This window comes from Netta rufina, assembly GCF_964035555.1.
Source record: "Netta rufina genome assembly, chromosome: 7".
In the NCBI taxonomy this organism is placed as follows: domain Eukaryota; kingdom Metazoa; phylum Chordata; class Aves; order Anseriformes; family Anatidae; genus Netta; species Netta rufina.
Window position 1 is genome coordinate 12,295,059 of NC_140130.1, and position 20,905 is coordinate 12,315,963.

At 39.4% G+C, this 20,905-nt stretch overlaps 2 protein-coding genes across 3 annotated transcripts in view; one reads left to right on the forward strand and one right to left on the reverse strand.

The window, feature by feature from the left end:
- Window positions 1-939: 939 nt before the first annotated feature.
- PLAC9 (placenta associated 9) lies at window positions 940-14,991 on the forward strand. 2 transcript variants are annotated; one of them, XM_084289785.1, is made up of 5 exons: window positions 940-1,013; window positions 1,160-1,334; window positions 12,337-12,437; window positions 13,184-13,304; window positions 14,803-14,991. In XM_084289785.1, exons 2-5 carry the CDS (start codon window positions 1,277-1,279, stop codon window positions 14,811-14,813), a joined length of 291 nt encoding a protein of 96 aa, XP_084145911.1. In that variant the 5' UTR covers window positions 940-1,013; window positions 1,160-1,276; the 3' UTR covers window positions 14,814-14,991. The 2 variants fall into 2 exon arrangements, with proteins under 2 accessions (XP_084145911.1, XP_084145910.1); XM_084289784.1 differs by having other exon boundaries at window positions 964-1,055.
- Window positions 14,992-16,218: 1,227 nt separating this feature from the next.
- ANXA11 (annexin A11) overlaps window positions 16,219-20,905 on the reverse strand; it is a 28,690-nt gene continuing 24,003 nt past the window's right edge. The window contains exons 14-15 of the mRNA XM_084289783.1: window positions 19,162-19,284; window positions 16,219-16,998 (exon numbers count right to left, since the gene is read on the reverse strand). Coding sequence (XP_084145909.1) covers window positions 16,939-16,998; window positions 19,162-19,284 — 183 coding nt within the window. The 3' untranslated portion in view covers window positions 16,219-16,938. The remainder of the gene's footprint in view (window positions 16,999-19,161; window positions 19,285-20,905) is intronic.

Sequence of the window (20,905 nt, forward strand, 5' to 3'; positions counted from 1 at the left end):
CTGTCTCCGAAGTGTTACACAGGGCTCTCACTCCTGCTGGTGAGCACCACAGTTGTAAAGAAATCACCAGGACAGCATTTGCATTTCCTCAGTCTGTTTGATTACTTCCACTTCTCCAGCAGCTTCAGAACAGACATTCTCACAGGCAAAGCATGATAACCTCTCACTTCAGAATTCACAGCCTACCACGTCAGCATGTTCAGCCCTTTGTTGTATACAAGCTTTGCAATTCATTCCTAACTTGGTCTGTGATAACTATTCCTTGCTAAAATATAAGAATTTTCATAGAAATGTGGTTTTTTACTCAAACACCACAAAAAAATTGACAAACAAAATAATTATTAGTCATGTTTGTTGTTGTTTGTTTTAAGATGGGTTAAAGGATTGTTAATTTTCCTTCAGAAGTATAAACTAACGATCTGCAAACTGGGAGACAAGACCAAGGCTGTACCAGGAACTTGTGGTAGACTTTGGATCAGATGTCTAGCTCCACACACCGCCTCTCATGTCATATGTTAACACTTAGCAGTCAACTCTCAAGACAGTTAACATTTAATTAAGACCCTGCTCAAAATCAATCACATTATATTTTTTGTACATAATGCTATTTTTGCACATAATGTTACCAAGTCTAACCTATTTCAAACACCTTCCCAACTGAGAAGAGCTCAGAGGGCTCATCAGGAGCTCCTATGATGCTTTCTGAATATGAGGCACCACAAACAGTTACTGCCTCCCACAGTGCTGCCACACTCCAGCCAGCAGGACTTTTACCTGCCCAAAAGAGGTTTTTCTGCAGTCTTAAAAAGGAACACATAATGAAAAAAACCACTGTGTTTTCACAACCCTAAAGATACCGTGTTTTCCAGTATTCCTGCTTTCCCCGCCCTAGGGAAAGAAACACCCAAAACCCCTTCCTCTTCTCTCACTTCTTCTCTAGCCCCATTTGCTGCATTTACAGGATTCAAAGCTCTTCAGCACATTCCAGTTGTAGGCTGCATAAATAAATAAAGGTAAAAACTTTGGGCAGCTTGGACCACTGCCAGCTTGCCTGGGTAAGTGGACTTTTTGTGGAGCTGGAAGGGTGTTTTTTAGAAGGAGGGAAGAGAAAAAGCACAGCCTAAGAATCTTGGCTCAGCCTGACTGTATTTCCTCCTAGCTCTGGCTAAACATCAGCACGAACAGCAGGACGGACAGAGGAGTCTATGTAGAGCCGGGGAGGGAGCCTGCCGTGCTCTCCACCAGGACTACGACAGAGTGTGGAGGCTTTGAAACCATGCTTTTCATCTGGGCGCTGGCGTTTATTGCAGTGCTGCAGGAGCAGGATCTTTTAGGTGAGTGATTCCAAGCTTCTCAAGCAGAAACCGTGGCATGGTGAAAGCCTTTGCATGGGGTGGGTGGGGGAGATATGGAATTGCCACCACTATGGGTTTTATATGAAGGTGACACAGGTATGTGTCAGAATTCTGTGGGAATATTGTTTTTTAACAGAAAAAAACCTCCAGTGTTGCGCTACTCAAGTCCATCCTGAAGGCATACTGCACTGTTAGAAATTTTTCACTACTCATGGGAGACTATCACTGTATTTTGAGAAAATTACAGCCACATTCATGTGCTGCATCCAGTGCCCTGCAACTCCACAATTACTGCTTTGGAGCCTTAATAGCATGCACACTAATCCACTCAAAAATGAGATCAAAGTTCAAGGTGAATAGAGAAACGTTTTCCTTTCTACAAACCCTTCTTTATAGAACTGCTGTTAACAGTACTGTATTTTTTTTTCTACTGCTCTGTATTACTTATTCCTGAGATTTCTGAGACAAACATCACCTCCTTCAAATACCTTAGGAATAAGTATAAACAGACAACTTCTGATAAACTGGCATCTAAATTTTACTTTCATTAACAGCAGGTCTGGCACTAGGCTAACCTGTAATCATATTGCAGCTGATGGTGTGACTGAAAGCTATTCTGTTTAGCTAGTACAAGGTTTATAGTCCCTGTGTTACCACAAACCTGGCTATGCAGCCTGTTTGTATTATGTGTTTTCTGCTAGCTGAGGCCCCTCATCATTTTCCCTCTGCTCAGACTTCTTGACAACATACAATGTTTGTATTTCATGGCAGGGTAGTGAGTTTCCATTACAGTCAAAACATTTCCCAAAAAACTGTTAGTCCCTTTTCCCCAAAGCCCCAGTCACCCTTCCTTGCCCTGTTTCCTTCCCACGCAGCTGGTTTTATAACATTTAACAGTGATGAACTGAACTATCAGTCCCAGCAAGGGCACTCCGACTTGTTTTCACCCCATGAAAACTGCTAGAAAACTGGTTTTGTTTATTCCCAAAGAATGTCATTTGGTCTAAGCTGAAATCATTAGCAAGCTTAGGTAAAACTTAGCCAAATAAAATAGTATTTGAATATCAACTGCAGCGGAGACGACTACCCAGTGTTATGCCAGGTGGTAACTACTCAGTTAAGGAATCATTTTCACTGTCCCACCAGAGTATTTTGTGTAAGATGGAGAAGATTGGAAAAAAAAAAAAAAGAAAAAAAAAAAAGAAAAAGAAAAGAGAACCCCATCTCAGAACAGCTGTTACCAAAGAGAGGCAGAAAGGGGATATTTTCTTGGGAGGTGGGAATCTATGGTCCATGCTGGCCCTGGACCATTTTCTTCAAGTCACTTTTCTTCAAGTCACACTGAGGAAGGATTTGAACTTGTGTCTGTCACAGCCAGGTGAGTATCCTGACTGGCTGACAGCCAGCATCCCTGTTCTACCTTTGCTACCTTTGAGATGGCGAATCTGACTTTTGATTTCATTACAGATACTTCCCCTGACCGCTCTCCACCACCCCCATGATTCATCCATTGTTTTTTCCTGTTCTGTTTGGCAACAGTTCCTCTTAAAAATGCTTTGAGGATGGCTAAAGTACAGTTTATGTTTTAATTCAGCCGTTAGTAGAAACAATTTCATATTCACAGAGCTCAGACTTCAAACAACTCAAGATGAGGGGCTAGCATGGGTGCCCTTTTGGATTAATCACACACACTGAGTTAATGGCTGCAACTTTTCATTCCTTGCTGTTGTTGGTAGGTTAGTTTATAGGGTGCTGCTGCTGCTCAAACATAGCATTTAACATAGCCAGAGGTACTGGACCATTTGATGCCTGCCCCATTTAAACATGCTTGCATTCTTACAACAAGCTCTGGGCAAATTGTTGTGAGGGTGCAACACTCCAACAGCACAGTCTTTTCCCATGTGTTTATGCCTGGTGGAGAGGTGACCTGGAGTCCTTGGGTAAACAATTATTTGACAATCAGGTAAACAGGCTGAGCCCCATGACGTGCTCCATTTAGATGAGCAAACTGAGTACTGAGCATGCTATTGGGGAGAGCAACAGGAGAGCTTCAGGGGAGGCACTGCTGCTCAATACTCCACACTGTGGTGTGATTTGTTTTTAAACAGCAGAAATCCATTTGGTTTTAACTGTAAGTAAACTAAATATAATGTTTTTTCTTCATTCAGCTAACATAGTATGACTTTTGAGAACATCTGGCATTTTCTGGAGTGAAAATGGCTGTTGTAAAGGAGATATACAGCAATCCGAGGTTGACTAATGACTAGAAACTTCAGAGAAAAAAAGAATATACACCTTCAGAACAGGCTATTTTTTCCCCAGAATTGACTGCTTGCTTTCTCATAGCGAGTATTTTGGCTCTAAGAGATTAAACTACTGTATTTTGTAACTAAATCCACAGTAAAACTTATGACAGGTACCATCTGAAATCAGACTTATGTGTGTATATATATATTTATTAATAAACCACTGATAGTTTAATCTATACCCCACATCACTTGTATTTTCCGTACTTATGGAAAACTACAGCCATTACCATCTCCAATTCAAAGATAAGTCTTTGTAAACACCCATCTCTGGGCTGCAACAAGGAAGAAGAAAACGTTTGTCACAAAGTGTGCCCAGATGTAGATGTGTTTCTTGAGAACACGAGGCACCTGAATATAGGGGTTCAGTGTAGAAGTGAGCCCTTATACAGATTTTTACTTATCTGCAAAACCCTATGTTTTGTTATATTTAGTTAAAAAGGTATTTATTGAGTTATCTGGACTCCATGTGTAAATCAAAGGTTATTATCAAACTCCAAGGAAGCCAGGGGTCTGGAAATACAGGACTCCTGCTGATCATCTGCACCATCTGTATTTATAAATCCAGCTGATCTGCTCTGGGTGAGTCAGTTGTTGGTCTTGGCCACGAATGCTGGGATCTGGTATGCTTGTGTATCTACCACTATTCTACTTCTTGAGCTGTTGCAGTACACGTGAACTGTTTGCCACAGGAGAACACAGCCTTGGTCATATTCCTAGGATTTTTTTATTTTTATTTTACATATTTGGACAAAACTACAAGGATTGTCTTTCATTGTACTATCATATTTCTTTCTGCTGCCATAACTTACTCATATGCAAACTACACAGCCACAGAGCTGACTAATAAGTTGCAGGCTCACCTCACACCTCGCTCCCCATGATCATAGCTCCTATTACTACACACAGACCAAAAGCCACATCCTCGTATATTTGAAGAACTCTTTATCCCCAGATACCAATTAGTCATCTTGATATTTATGGTAGCATCAAATATTCACATATCTCACCTACTCCATTCTCAAACGGGACTTAAGCTCACTCATTTTACATAACTTACATTCTTAACATATGCTTCAACACAGCTCCTCTTCTTCCTAAAACAGCTCATACTCTTCTCCATACACAGGTATATCCTATGTGGCTGCTAGCTATTCACATCTAACACTTCATCTTAATTTCCAAAACAGACATATATACATACATAAATAATGCATAATAAAGGCAGACGTTTGTTTGCGACCCAAAACATTGGGGTAGCCTCTCCTATGCTACAGAATGAATTAAGAGTAACCTACCTGCAAATTACATAGGCTCACTTCTCTTTTCACTCTGATTTCCTGTAGTCATTTTCCATTGCATCAGCAAGCACAAGAAGATATTCCCTGGCTGCTTGTTCAAAAGATCAGCATGTTGGAAACATATTCCAAAATAGCATGGGAACTTTTTATTGTTATCTTCCTTCCTTTAAATAAAAATACACAAAACTTAAGTGTTTCTTACAATCACTAGTACAGTAACACAGAAGAGAAGTAGTTTTTCAAGTAGTACTTTTGCTTCTGGCAAACAGGCATAGCTGATTTTGCTGTTCCTGAAACAAAGAGCATGCACTGATAGAACACGGTTATCCCTGGCTTTGTATACTCTCAATCTCCACTGCTGTGCAAGTGAGAGCTGAAGATCCCGTGTGAAATGAGAATCATGATAGCAAGAACTTCATCCAAAGGAAATAGTTTCATACAGAAATACATGGCAGCCATCTCCTAACCAGCTATGATTTCTGCCAATTCCCACCTCTCATTTTGAGTATTTCACACACGTAAGTGAGGCACGTCAGGACCAGAAGAAGTCACAACATGACACTTCACATGTAAGTTGATAGGCAGACAGGTTAGAAAAGTGGTAGGCTAATATCCTGACCATCTTCACCAATGCAATATATACCACTATGCATGGTATTTCCTTTTTGGTACTTTTCTTTCAGGGAAAAAAGAATTAAATTTAACCATAACTGATCTAGGATCTGAAATAACATACATAGTGGCATGTTCTATATCTTGATAAACAAAGTATAAACCTGCAAGTTTGGAATCTGACTTTTGATATGGCTATTCAGTTTCCAAATTCAATATTAAAAATAATTATTTTCATGGAAGAGACTTATTTCAGAATGTTCCATTATTATAAGAGGCTCATGAATATTTGATATCAGAAGAATCCCTTGGATTTCATACCATTTTTGGATTCTTCCGAAGACTTGGTACTCAGAAAGAGGTTTAAGTACACAGGTATACAGTGAATGTATAGATTACAGCTTAATCCCTAATGAGGGATTGAAACTTCGTACACTGTTGAAAAGATTAAAAAAAATAATAATAATCCATTCCAGAAGAGCTTTCTATTTTCAATTGCCTGTCCAATATTCCATGCCTACCTTCCATCTCCTATTATAGATATTCCCCATGTTTGCACTGCATGGAATTTTCAGTGTGGTTCTGCCATAAAAGCTACAGCCTAATAAAGGTGTGTGTACACATACACATACAAACACACATTTTTGTGTATATATATATAAGCAAAGAAACAAAATCCAGCAGTTGCCTCCAGAGTGTAGCATAGCAGCGTATGACCAAATAAAAGAAGCTAAGAAATTATTTTTTACTTTTTTTTTTTTCAGTCTTTATTGCAATCACTAAAAACAAGACACCCTTTATTTTTAAGCATGTAGCTTAATCTCTAGGAAGGAGCTCAAAAGTGTCTAAATTACAGCTAAGCATTAGGCAGTGTTTTACTATCACAGCCTTTAAGATCTTCTATGTCCAATTACAGATAAGCTCCCAAGCATGTAAGAGCTTGAAGACAACCAGCATTTCCAATACAACACATTCTATCCAGATCAATTAATCTTTGGCACCCTAACAATAAAATTTATTACAGATTATATTATATATAATACAACTTAAAATGAATTTGGGCACATTGGCGGTAATGAAACTACTAAGTGGCACAGCAAGTTAATCCACTACTTCCATATCTAATTAAGGGTTGACATAATTGGAATTAGTCCCCCAAATTAAATATGACTAACAGTCTTGTGTTAAAATGGACTTGGGTCTGAAAGCACCAAGTACTGATAGATATTTGCAACTGAACTTTTTCTGTACTCAGCTACAAGTTATATTCACCATTTTTGTAAACTGTGTGATTTCTTGAACTAACATTTTAAATTTATATACGCACTTTAAAGTTGAGTCCAACGCTATATTTAGATAAGGAATAATTTAAGCAAGGATCAGCAGATCCCTTCAGAGGTCCATTGTATTCTTCACCAAATGGTAATGTTATACACCAAATATACTCAAGTTGATGAATTTTTTACTATTGGAACATAAATCCATTACTATCACCTTCATTTTCTCCTTAAAAAACTATCTCACCACTTCATGATATATGCTACAGAAATGAAAAAATACTGCTAAACCTAAGGTAGTAAAAACAAGAACACAGACCATAGTATGTTTTCTTCAACAGTTAACAATATTCTCTTTTGTTTGCTTTCATCTATCACGTGATTTCAGGTTTCTTTATTTGCCATCTGGTTCCTGTTTCAGACTCATTTGTCTTTCATTTGGCTTGTGGTCCACTTTGTTTTACATCTCTCTCCCTACTGAGCACAACATGAACTCTCAGTTAACTTTCAAAACCACACTGGTCATAGCATGATGCAAAATGGATTTTATAGAATTTAAGACCAAAAGGGAACATTACGATCACTTAGCTTGACCTTCTCCATAACAGCCCAAAGAACCCAACCCAGTAATTTCTACAGCAAGCCTGCAACTTTGGTTTGACCTCTAATGCATCATTAGGTAGGATACTTAGTACAAGTAATGCAGAAGGCACTTCAATTGCTAAACAGATTCATTGGCTTTTAAAAATGTACTTCTTAGCCTGAATTGGTGTAGCTTTCAACCATGTAATGTTTTATCTATTTATTTATTTTCTTATCAGGTGTCTTTGTGATGCAGGTATGGGGACAAGAGTTTTCTTATATGTAGCGCTAATGGCCTGGGACTAGATAGAGGGGAGCACAAAAGCTATCCTGTAACAACTTTTATTAGTAAAGGGAAAGTTAACATCACCCTCTGAATCTTGACACTAACCTCAACAATATGTGCGTATTTCTATATATTTGCACAATACAAGGACAAAGAGACACATATCTGTATACCTAGACAGATCTATAAAACAAATAATAAACCTATTCAGCCTTTGTATATGCACTTTTATATTTAGTGGAACAGCAGGTGTATGTGTATATCTAGAATTCAGATCCTGGTAGGTAACTATTATATGTAGAAGTTCACACACACAAGAGGAAATGACACAGCTGCTTCACCTGCTTCCACCCAATAGGAGACTTCTTGTGTAAGGAGGTCCTGCTTAAACTTCTAGACACAAAAGCACTTGTATCTCCTGATACCCTTAAATCTAACTCAGAGATTCTCAATTTCTCTGCTTCATCTGCTGGTTTCTGACTGTATGACAGTGCAGGGCAGGAGAACTACCCAGCTTCTATGGGCACCATTAACCTAGCATGGAGGACTTAATCAGAGGAGAAAAGGCACAAGGCACAAAGCATGTCAAAATTTGTAGATGATGGGTAGCATAAATAACAAAAATGTAATTGTCGTATAAAGTAGGGGTCATTTTGCTATCTTGGATGAGTGAGCCCTTACTCTGGCTGTAAAATAGCCACCTATGTATTAAGTAGTGTGGACTTTAAGAATTGAATGAAGCATATCACTTGCAGGAAGCATCAAGTGGAAATTTCCAGATGAGGACTTAACTGAAAGGTAACATTCTCTCTTAAATACTGAAATATTACAACAAATATCTGTCCAAAGTAATCCATTAAGTTTCAAAAGATATATTCAGGACATGGAAATATGTCTCTGAGAAAACAGCCCGAAATGCCATGTTTGTTCTATAAGCATGTGTACTTGCTTCGGCTTCCAGAAATTGAAATAACCACACATCTTAAATACGTATTTTATACAGCATACAATGAAAAGTTTAGCTTTAAAAGTTGTTAGCTTTAAAATTGACCATAACAGTGTTGTTGGGTTGCGCACGTGCTTTGACCCGTCGGCAAGGAAGAAGTCTAACTAATGTTTGTAAAATGTTTCTTCAGCAGCAAGACAGTAAGGAGAAGGAGGTACCCTAACAGGCCATTACTGTTTTGTTTAGATGGCCTGCAGCCTTCCATTCTTTGCTTCTTTTACAAGATGGCTGCTATTATTATATTGGTAAAGATGCTGCCAGAGGTGGTCAGCACCGAAGTCAGACCGTGTCATTTTCTTTCACCAGTTGCAATACAGAGAAGGGCAACACTCATAAGCAGCATGTGATTCTCTTTGAGCGCATGAAAATTGTTGCTTAGGATGAACTGCCTGACCATAGTGACCCAGTTGCATGCCATATTTTCAAGGGACCGGATGTGTCCTGTGAACCACCCATCCCACAGATAAAGGCTGTGGGTTAACAAGGTAATAATCAGGTTTCTAGCAGCCAAAGCCTCAGGCCAAAGCTCTGAAAACAGAATAAAACTAGAAACTACACTGACCAAAGCAGTGGCTGCCCAGCCAGTGGCAGCAATCACCCCCTCCCTCCCAAAGCGCCCTGTTCTGGTGCAGCAGTGAGGGGGCAACCACAGGCACCGGGGCACCTCTGCTCCTGTATGAAAGTCACTGACCAGACAGGGAGATGCAGGCCCTCACTGACAGGTTTTCTTCTGGGTCTGCCCCCAGAGAGCTCCATGTCATGCAATCTGGGAACTAGAAACATTTTGGTTTCTTTGGTTTCAAAACAGATGTCCTCCTAACTCTTATCACTCATTCACAACTGCTTTCAGATGTTTCCTGAGACACTGAGGCCTAGACCATCTGTCAGGTTTTTCTCAGTCACAGCATCAGTTCTGGGGTTCTGCTAAGACGCCCTATCAAACCAGGATGAGACATTTCTTCCTCCTTCACCAAGCCCACTGTAGTGTATAAAGCAGCAATGCACCCTCACTGCCAGAAAGCCGTCTCTTTCTGCACCAGAGGAGAGGAATGAACCTCAGTGAAGTACCAAGCACTACACCAAGACCTGCATTTCACGGCAGCTTCTTTCCTGAGTTCTCTCGGTGTACACGCATACACAAAACTGTACAGTGTTTTGTGAACCCCACTGTGAGATGCAACAGCCTTAAACCGGCTTTATATACCTATCCCAGCATGTCCTGCTTTGAATATATCAATCATACACCGTACTGAACCTCTCCTCCTACGTACACTGCTTTGAGTAGAAGTCAGGCCTCACTAACATGATGTTGCAGTTTGTGTAGTACAGAAAACTCTTTCACACAAAAGGGCTAAGCTAAGGCAAGGAATAAAGTGACATTTTGGGTAAGATCATCATATTGTCTCTGCTTCAAAAAGTTGCTTATAAGATTTCAGGTCCTGCGTCAGGAAAAAGGTAAAAGGAGTCCCTGCACAGTGCCAACAGGCATGCTCACTGTGCCAGTTTGGAAAGGTCAGAAAGCCTCTGGCTCAGAGTTGGGCAGGACAAACAGTGACTTTTGCTTCTCCAAAGGCAGAGCTCTGGCTTTTCTTTCAAGGACCAGTATGATATAAGATGCATGGTCAGAGAAAAAGAGTGGTCAACACTGACTCGCGCTAGCCAACAGTGACTCTCATGTATTTTCCATTTCTAGGGAAAAACTAAACAAGCCTGGCATGTAACTTACGGCCAGCCACAAACTCCTTAAACAAATGAATACAACCAGTGCTGGCCCTTACCCAAACTTCCCACTCAACCTTGTGATTCAAGGTCCTCCCTATGACACGATGGGCAGCAGTTCAGCATAAGGCTATCAGGCTTGATACTGAAAGCTAAGGCTGGGAATATTGGAAAGGCAGAAATTGTATTAATCTCCGACAGTAAAACAGAGCTTGTTATTGTCCTATTACCAGAACAGCCAGGGTTTGTATAGAAAGAGTGGCCATTGCTTTGTAACATACAATTCTGACCTAAAATTTCAGCATTCCCATATCATTCCAACTGTGATGGAAAAACAAAACAAAACAACAACAAAAAAAAATGCAAGTAAGTAAAATTTTCTAGAAACAGGATGGTTCACTTGACTACTAAGTTATAAAGTAACAACACTCCCAAAACACAAAAAAGGGAAAAAAAAAAAAAAAAAGGCAGCTGCAATGCAGCTATCTTTGAATTACATGACATATTTCAAGTCTTTTCTAAGTATTAAACAAGCAGATTACATCTTCGTGTTTTTGTCCTAACAGCACCACCTCCTGGTGCATGCAAAAAAAAAAACAAAAAACAACAACAAAAAATCTTGCTACAAATAAACAATCAAAAATTCTTTCTAGAACTGTGCCAAACAAATTTTTAAATAATAGCACACGTAGTACATAAAGTCACACTTTACTCCTGTCCTCCTCCCTGCCCTCAAGGACTCCAGCCCACAGTACACCTCTCATCCTATCAGACTGCAATGGCTACAGTTCTTACAAACATGTTTGCTATCTTGTGATACATACCTCCAAAATTCTTGGCACAGACTTGTGATGAAGTCCTGTGTCAGATCCAAATCATGGCTCTCACACAACAGTACCAGAGACAGTACTAGTTCCTCCTCTTCTGTTTTTAAGTGTTTGTTATAACACAAGCTCACAGTTTCCTCTGTTTTTTCTCCATTACAAGCAAGTAACAACAGAATGAGTTGCTGCTGCCTGCACATTGTTACAGCCTCTTTGGGGCTCATGTAAGAATAGAACTTAACAACATCATGCAAATTATGCTATCGCTCCAGTGGGTTTTCAAATACTGTCACTGTTCCATATGTATTAAAACCAAAAGTTACTGAATGTTGCACAAAAGCTAAGAAGAGAAATTGGCTCCATTAAAGCCCTTTTATGGCATACAGCCAGCAGAATTAGATGATCAAAGAGCAAGAAGTCATGACTACTGAGAGATAAACGCAGGTAACTGTTAGAGATGTGTGATTTTGTATACAGTATTGTAAATGAGTGACTTGGTCAGCAAATGGCACTAGCTGTACACACATTTGTTTCCCCTTGTATTGTAACATTAGACTGTTACAGGCAAGCTTCTGCCACAATGGAATCACCAGCTTGGACCCATTCTGGACGTAAGTGGACAAACTCAGCTGCTCATCAAAGTTTTACCATGCCAGTTGTTTCTGAAGAAAGTCTAAGAGGAACTGATATGTAAACGAGATCTTCCCAACACTTAGGGTTTATACTTGTAGAGACAGAGCTGAGTCTATAAACTTACTCTATACAGGAAAGAAAAACAGGTTGTGTGAAACAAAGGCAACAAACAAATAAAAGGTCAAATGAAAACAGGTTGTTCCAAACAACTTTGACAATGTATGCATCACCACAAGACATTAACAGCAGTTGGGTACACCTGTATTTACCGGGCAATTTCTACCTGGCACAGAACCCATTTTCTTTAAAAAACAAACAAACAAACAAACAAAAACCAACACAATCTTTAGCATGTCAAATACAACTACACAAGTCAGAAAGGTAAGTACTGTTACTAAAAAGTCCTGGTTAATTTAACTGTGGCTGTTTTTCCAGCTGATGCAGAACCTGTCGATGTGTTACCTGGAACTTTAGGAAGAGAAAGCTGGTGTCACGAACATGATACAATCCATGAACGCTTGGATATTATTGAAGAGGTAAGAACTATTGCGTTGGTTCCTGGACTATACTAGACCTCTGCCTCAGCCTTTTGACAAAACAAAATAAAGAGGAACCATGTTGCTAACCACTGACCCTTCTTGATTCTGTAAGACAAGATTCAAGACAAGATGTGAATTTTGCAGATGACAAAGCTTGACAAAGGAGTTTCTGCTCATTTCTGCAGACACTCAGGACAATAAATGAACTGTCACTGGGATTATAGGAAAGCTGAAATGTTTACATGTTTTTCCCCAGCGTCTTAAACATCCACAAGATATGCGTCCAGTGCTAACTATTCCCAGCTGGGTAGCTGCCAAACCACATTCTGTTGGTTCTCAAATGGCCATGTTAACTTCCTCCAGCTCTAGCCTTAACCCCCTTCTTTCCACCCCATCAGCTCCTCTCATCCTCCCCGAAGATTTTTTTTTGTGGATATGATGGTGGCTGAGAAATAAGAAAGAATTAAAACTGAATTCATACAAAGCTCATTCTAAGAAGTCAAATTATGGGTGACAGAGGTGCTACAACTTAAGTCTTGCAAAACCAAATTCTAGTACTTTGTGCCACTAGAGGACAGTATAACGTAAGAAATACTTAAAACTGCAACGCACAATATAAATGAAATTAGCTATTAGTGGAACGGGACAGTAGATTTGCTCTTGCACTAACACATTTGGTAAGATTCTTTCCACTTGACCCTCTGACTACCCCCTTTTCCATTTGCCTCCCTCGTTTTCATTAGAAGGTAATGAAAACAGTGGAGCATCTAGAATCAGAAGTCAAGTCACTCCTCAATATCATCAGTGAGACCGCATCAAATATTCCCATTGCTCCAGGAACCCCACTTATGGACATTTTTGATGGTAAGTATCTAGTGGGATATAACCTTAAGTCGACAAAGCTGTTGCACATGCTATTGCCAAATACCTCATCCTTTTTCCACACCAGATGTGAAGAAATTTATTGACTCAATTCAGCATAGCTAAGGCCTCGGCTGAAATACTGGGCCCAGTTTTGGACACTGTTACAGCCACCACTAAAGAGAGGAAAAGAAAATTAATTAATAAACCAACCAGCCAAGGAGCTAGATACATGAGGTACACAGAGAGGTTGATAAAATGGGGATGTTTAATCTACAGAAGATTGAAGTAGCCCACCGGAATAACACTGCTGCAAAGACGAAAGCTGTATTTTTTTCACCACTACAAAAGCGAATAAAACTAAAAACAATGCAACAAAATAATTCCAGAAAAACACAACACACAAATTTTCTTGCAAGACCAATGAACCTCTGGAATTACATGGCTGTAGTTTCTCCAGCACTGGAAATGTTAAAGAAGCATGTAGGAAGGAACAGGTATGTAGTTCAGGATCCCTTAGAACAGCAGGATGGACTAAGGAATCGCAAGACTTGAGTTTAATCATCCTGTGATTCTTTAGTTTCATGTGTGACATAAATGAAACAACTAAAAAGGCAACAAAAAAAAACAAAAAAGTTAGAGGAAATATTATAGTTTTAGTATCTTAAATCTAGTTGCCACTAATGCAAAATATGCTCCTAGATAAACATTTTGGGCATAAATTAAACAACAACAAATAACTTGGATATCTATCCTGCCCATCATCTTATAACACTCAGTCCTCTTCGGTCCTTGCCTGACTATCAATAAATCATTTAACAAAGTAAGACACACTGCTGGTGGAGAACAAACCTCTTGAGGAGAGACTTGAGCATTCTGCAGTGATGCTCCTGAAGTCAGTTTTGTCAGTTTTTTGATATAGCTGTACTTTTATGTACATACACATACACACAGTACAGAGCACTTCTGTGATATAAGGTGGGCAGAAAGAAGACAGTAGTAGAATTTTATGTTGGTTTTTAGTTCTTCTTGCAGTTGGCTGTAGAGATCTGGGCACCATGACTGTACAGATCGAATTTCTATATCCTCACTGACTTAGTTATTCATTGAATTTTCCAGAACTCTGTTAGGGACAGTTAATAGGTAACAATTAAGTTATGCCCCTGCAGTGATCATTTATTTTTAAAAAGTATCTTTGTATCATTTATTTTAAAAAGTATCCCAGTAAAGCATTACAGTGGATTTAGAATGCAAATCCTAAATCAACTTCAACATATTTACAGCACATCTACAGTAAGTACCACTCAGATGGAAGTTGCATTAACTGCCAACTGGTCCAAGAATTGCAGAGCTGTAGCACCTTCCTTCTGTGGTTTGATGAATCAAGCTAAGAATTCCTCACTGTAAAGTAACGGGCATCATATTTTCAATGATGTTTGCCTGGAAAGATTGATCCTGATCTTATAACCAAGAATAATTACATCAAATCTTCTTTATACAGATGCCAGCTGAACACATCAGAGACAGAAGACAGCTGAATATAACAGTATGGTTGTTATAAACAGTTGCACTTTTGTTCATTTAAAAAGCTTTCTTGTGTTTCCAGAATTTGAGCAGAGATGAACAATTCTGAGCAGTCGTTATCCTTCTGTGTTTTTGTGCTTTTTAATAAAAAAGGTGTTTGCTTTTAGACATCGTTTCAAAAGCTTTGTATTTTAAAACTGCATTTCAAATTCAGCATTTTCATTAAGAAAACAAGATAAGATGGAATCCTGGACTAAACCACAGCTAACAAACTTCCCTTAATTCAAAATGATATTCCTGGCAAAAAAAGTAAGCCCTTGCTATCAGTACAAATCAATGAAGAAACACTTTTAGCTGCAATGTCCTCTCAAGACACAGTTAGATTGTCTGACAAGAAAGAGCACGTATAGTAGTCTGGCTTTGGACATAGTCACATTACTGCCATTGATTGAAATAAGAGTTATGGTTGCACATCCTATACAGAATTTGTATTTAAAATGCACAGTCAACTTATTCTGATGGCTTTACACTCCTCCACCTCGCCTGCTGTGGTGATAATGCAATCTCAAATTAATTCCAACATCCATCTCCCTCCTCATCTCAGGAGGAATAGGAAAAAATAGAAAGGAAATCGCCGATATTTTATCTTCAATACACAGACAATCAACATGAAAATTAAAAAATACAACAAAATGTAGGGGAGCTGAAGAGCTTCAGAAAAAAAAAAAGTATATATTTCATTTCCTTCAAAGAAGGATGTTTAAAGCCCCCTCCTATTTACCTGTTCATATCACATAATCTTTGCTCCCCACAAATGTGTTTTGTTTTGTTTTGTTTTTTTTTTTAAACTCTATGTATTGTTTCAAACTTACGTTCACAAGATTTGAATTTTTCCATGACAAACAAAAACAGAACTTCCTCTAGGAAAAAAGGCCTGTGTGACCTTTAGAGAATGGGGTGTGTGTGGGCATGTGTGTGTAATAAGAGAAGGAGTTTGCACATTCTTGATTAATAAGTAATCTCTTTTCACTGACCTAGCCCTATGCCTCTTCACCCTTGTACTTTTTGTTATTAACATTTCTATTTTGAGAATGGCAAGCTGAAGATGTCATTCATCCTAGCAGAGAACAAAAAATCAGAGTTCCAGGAGTCAGAGAAGAGATTCCAACATGCACAACAAAAATACTAAGAAATAGCTACAAATTACACATATCTTGAACAGAAAATTGCTCAGCAAACACGTGAGTCAAGTCCTGAACTTCTGTCAGCACACAATTTCTGAATAATTCTGTGGATACAAACAGAAAATGTCTATGGAAAAACTAAAATTCATAAAGCAAGTCCTCACTCCCATGTAGATCAACATGAACAACAAAAAGCATAGTCTGCAACATTAGAAGATAGACAGCTTTAATTTTATAATCTCTTTTTAGATACATATATTTAAGGCACAATCCAAAACCTTACAAACATTAACTACAGAATGTTTACTTATTGTCAATTTTGCTGCTTCCTTGTGACAGTTGCCTTAGTGAGAATGAAATGTGGAACACATCTTCCTCAGAAACAAAAAATCAAGCCAAGAAAACAGAACTCACCAAAACCTCTTTAGAACAGTCTTTTTTAGACAAAAAACTTGAGGGCTGTTCTCTCCACATATCACTGTTATTACAAAACCACCCCTGCATACAATATATATATAACTGGCAATAAAATGGCACATAATGTTTATACAAAATAAAACAACCTTAAATCATACAACTGTGATTTTTGCTCCAGAAAACAAACACATTATTTCAGCAAAATAATATAAGCAGAAAAATAACCTGTCATTCATGCATTGCAGAGGGTACTATAAAGAATCTTGAGCAGATGGTACATAAGCTTTTCTTTTTTGTTGTTTCTGATTTTTTTTTTCATTTATTACCGACCTTTTTTTATTTGGAGAGAAGAGATATGCAATATTATAGTTAAAAATGTAATTGTTTTAAGAGAAACAACTCATATTACATCTGCTTGGTGGAAAAAAAAAAAAAAGATTCTTTAAAGCTAAAAAAAGCAGTTTAAAAAAAAGAAAAAAAAGAAAAAGAAAAAGAAAAGTTCAGTGTTCCATTTAGTCATTTCCACCACACAACTTGAGTAGTATTTTCCGGTAGTCTCCTGAAGTATCACCCTGGAAACAAACCCAGAAAAAGAAAAGTTGAGAGCTCGTTCTCTGCTTTCTTCTTTTGGGTGTCGGGGTTGGGAGGGGATGAAAGAGAGGAAGATGAGGTCTAAGCATCTTAAATGCTAAGCTAACAACTAAAAGAGATAAACTCTTATCTCAGCCCAGGTTTTAACTCTTATAAAAAGAAGATACACAGTAAAATCTGTTCTTTCAATAATGAAAATTATTTCAAAATAACTGGAATGGAAAGTGTCCACAGGAGAATGTATTCCTTCAACAAACTGGAATTGGTATACAGGGTCAACTGCCTATTCTGGAAAAAATCAACAGAAATCTTTTATTGAAAAGCTGTCTTCAGCAACAGGTACAGAAAATATAGAAATAAAGAATAAATATAGGAATAAAGATTTTTAAAAGCCATTTTCCTTGGACTCAACATAGATACTTTTTCAAGGGGCAGCAAATGAAAGTTCACATTTTATTATGTTCAAACACTTAAAGTGATGCTCTGACTTCAAAAGATCCGCCTCCCAAGACAGAGAACATCTCTTTCATTGTTGTGGACAGTGAAGCAGTGAAAGCCACTATGAATGTACCTGCAAGCATGCACTGAAAAGAAGACTTCATGAACAGCGTCATCATCACAAAAGGCTCTGCTAGCTGAATTTTGCCTGGTGCTCTTAAGACTAAAAAACATTCCCTGGGAACTGCTCAATAACTAGCCTTCGTTGATAAGGCTTGCCAATCCACAGAACAGTTTCAGCTAGTGTATCTATCCATGAAAACTTTTTTCAAGATCAAAATTATTAGGAACAAAGAGATGTCTCAAATATCAGAATAAATCCTGTACAGACATATAGCACAGTCTGCAAAACATAGAACATTACTATTTATACATGTGGTGAAGGAACTGCTATACACTTAGGAACAAAGAGAGAAGAACTAAGAAGTTACTTTTCAAGGATGTTTTTAACTCTGCTTTTACAGAGTAAAGGTAGGATTTACATGTATGCCCCACACTTACTGAAAACATGTTTTGAATAAGTTCAGTCCAATACGTGGAAATGTGTTCCTATTTCTGAACTGTACAATTACTTAAAATTGGTTATTGCTAATAACGTCAGATCAGAAGAGGAAAAAATGCAGACATACAGCTTTTCCACCAGTGTCTCACTGTTATTTAATTACACCTTGGTGGTTTCAGGGCATATAAATACTGTAAAAGAGCATCTTCACTACAGAGTTAGACTTGGAAAAAGCTTCTGCTAGTTGATCCTTTGTGGCTCATGACCAGAAAGACCACATAATTACCGGCAAAATAGCCGAATCAAGACTTTTCGGTGCACATGATACCCTTCACCATCTCTCCATGTTTCCTCCCAAAGACATAGCTGAATCTCCTCTGTGTCAACAACAGGAGAAATATACATGGACTTAACAGATTTGGCACCTTCACTACATGGTGAATGAAAGCGGCACCACTCACTCTCCTCCATCTCTAAATTTTCCCATTAGTCAGGCATTCTCTTGACTTGCTACAGCTGCATTTACAGCAGTAATAGGGCAGATCATCTGCTAAAGAATCCTAGTGATGTCTATTTTCCAACTCTTGCACTTTCAAGGAAAATAAGAGGCAATCTCTCAAAAGCATATTAGAAGCTTTAAACTTTTGCAGCACACACATGAGGTAAAGCAACATTATTACTTATTTGGAAGACTAAGTTGTTTCTACAAGGTCATACATGGAGATTAGGACAGAGACCAGACTAACACCCAGGTCTCTGAAAACTCTCTGGACTAATTTTTCCTTCTTTCCCGTTTGTTGGCTTCCTTCCCATCTCTGGCCCACACAAAACCAAGTGCTGTCTGCTCCATGGCACTTCAGATTTCACTCCCCTAATAAATGGTGGTGTCACCATCCCTGGGGGTGTTCAAGGAGAGGCTGGACATGGTGCTTAGGGACATGATTTAGTGTGTGATATTGGTGGTAGGGAGATGGTTGGACCAGATGGATCTTGAAGGTCTTTTCCAACCTTAATGATTCTGTGAAATGCAGCAAACCAAACACAGCTACACTTGGTAGAGTTAATAGCTATTGAGTGTAAGAATCCATGTTCTACTACCAGAAAGGATGCCACATCAGGAGGGAAAAAAAAAAAAAAGTCTTACAGTAATATCTGTGTAGAGGGATTTGCCATACATCCGCTTGTATTCTGCACGTATGTCCAGCAGGTCAACCTCACTGCGTGACACCATGATTCGAATCAGAGTTCTGTCTTTTGTTCCCGCTCCCTGAAACAAACAAAACAACAACATAATACATTAATAATATGTGAAACTGTAGATAATACAGCACTAGTCAAAACCAAAAAAATCATCACCTCACAAAAGGCCAACCCATTATTAGCATAACCCCACTGACTTAATAAACTTGAAGAGAATTTGGCCTATCATGCTTTAATAAATTAAATTTACTGGCAGGACACTAACAGTCATTTTTATGCACAAGTTTAAAAAAAAAAAAAGGGGGCGAGGGTTGGGAGGGTCAAAAGTACACAAAGCCAGGAACGTTTGGTGGGTTTAATGACCTATGTTTTCATTTCAGCTAGCCCTCCCTACTGAAAAATAGCAATTTCAGCAAGTCTTAAGCATATTCTTAATCATTTTACTAATGGAAAAATTTATTTGTTTGATGTATGGTTACATACATCTTTGGTAACTGGATCACAGAATCACAGAATTTCTAGGTTGGAAAAGACCTCAAGATCATCGAGTCCAACCTCTGACCTAACACTAACAAGTCCTCCACTAAACCATATCCCTAAGCTCTACATCTAAACGTCTTTTGAAGACTTCCAGGGATGGTGACTCCACTACTTCCCTGGGCAGCCTGTTCCAATGCCTCACAACCCTTTCAGTAAAGAAGTTCTTCCTAACATCTAACCTAAAACTCCCCTGGCTCAACTTAAGCCCATTCCCCCTCGTCCTGTCACCAGGCACATGGGAGAATAGACCAACCCCCACCTCACTACAGCCTCCTTTAAGGTATCTGTAAAGAGCGATAAGGTCGCCCCTGAGCCTCCTCTTCTCCAGGCTGAACAAGCCCAGCTCCCTCAGCCGCTCCTCGTAGGACTTGTTCTCCAGGCCCCTCACCAGCTTCGTCGCCCTTCTCTGGACCTGCTCAAGCACCTTGATGTCCTTCTTGTAGCGAGGGGCCCAAAACTGAACACAGTACTCGAGGTGCGGCCTCACCAGAGCTGAGTACAGGGGGACGATCACTTCCCTAGCCCTGCTGGTCACGCTGTTTCTGATACAAGCCAGGATGCCGTTGGCCTTCTTGGCCACCTGAGCACACTGCTGGCTCACATTCAGCCGACTATCCACCAATACTCCCAGGTCCCTCTCTGCCTGGCAGCTTTCCAACCATTCCTCTCCCAGCCTGTAGCTCTGCTTGGGGTTATTGCGCCCCAGGTGCAGGACCCGGCACTTGGCCTTGTTGAACTTCATGCAGTTGACCTCAGCCTATCGGTGCAGCCTATCCAGATCCTCCTGCAGAGCTTTCCTACCCTCGAGCAGATCGACACACGCACCTAACTTGGTGTCATCTGCAAACTTACTGAGGGTGCACTCGATGCCCTCGTCCAGATCATCGATGAAGATATTAAAGAGGACTGGCCCCAGCACCGAGCCCTGGGGAACGCCACTAGTGACTGGCCTCCAACTGGACTTGGCTCCATTCACCACGACTCTTTGGGCCTGGCTATCCAGCCAGTTTCTAACCCAACGAAGCGTGCGCCAGTCCAAGCCAAGAGCAGCCAGTTTCTTGAGGAGAATGCTGTGGGAGACGGTGTCAAAAGCCTTGCTGAAGTCAAGGTAGACCACATCCACAGCCTTTCCCTCATCCACCCTGCGT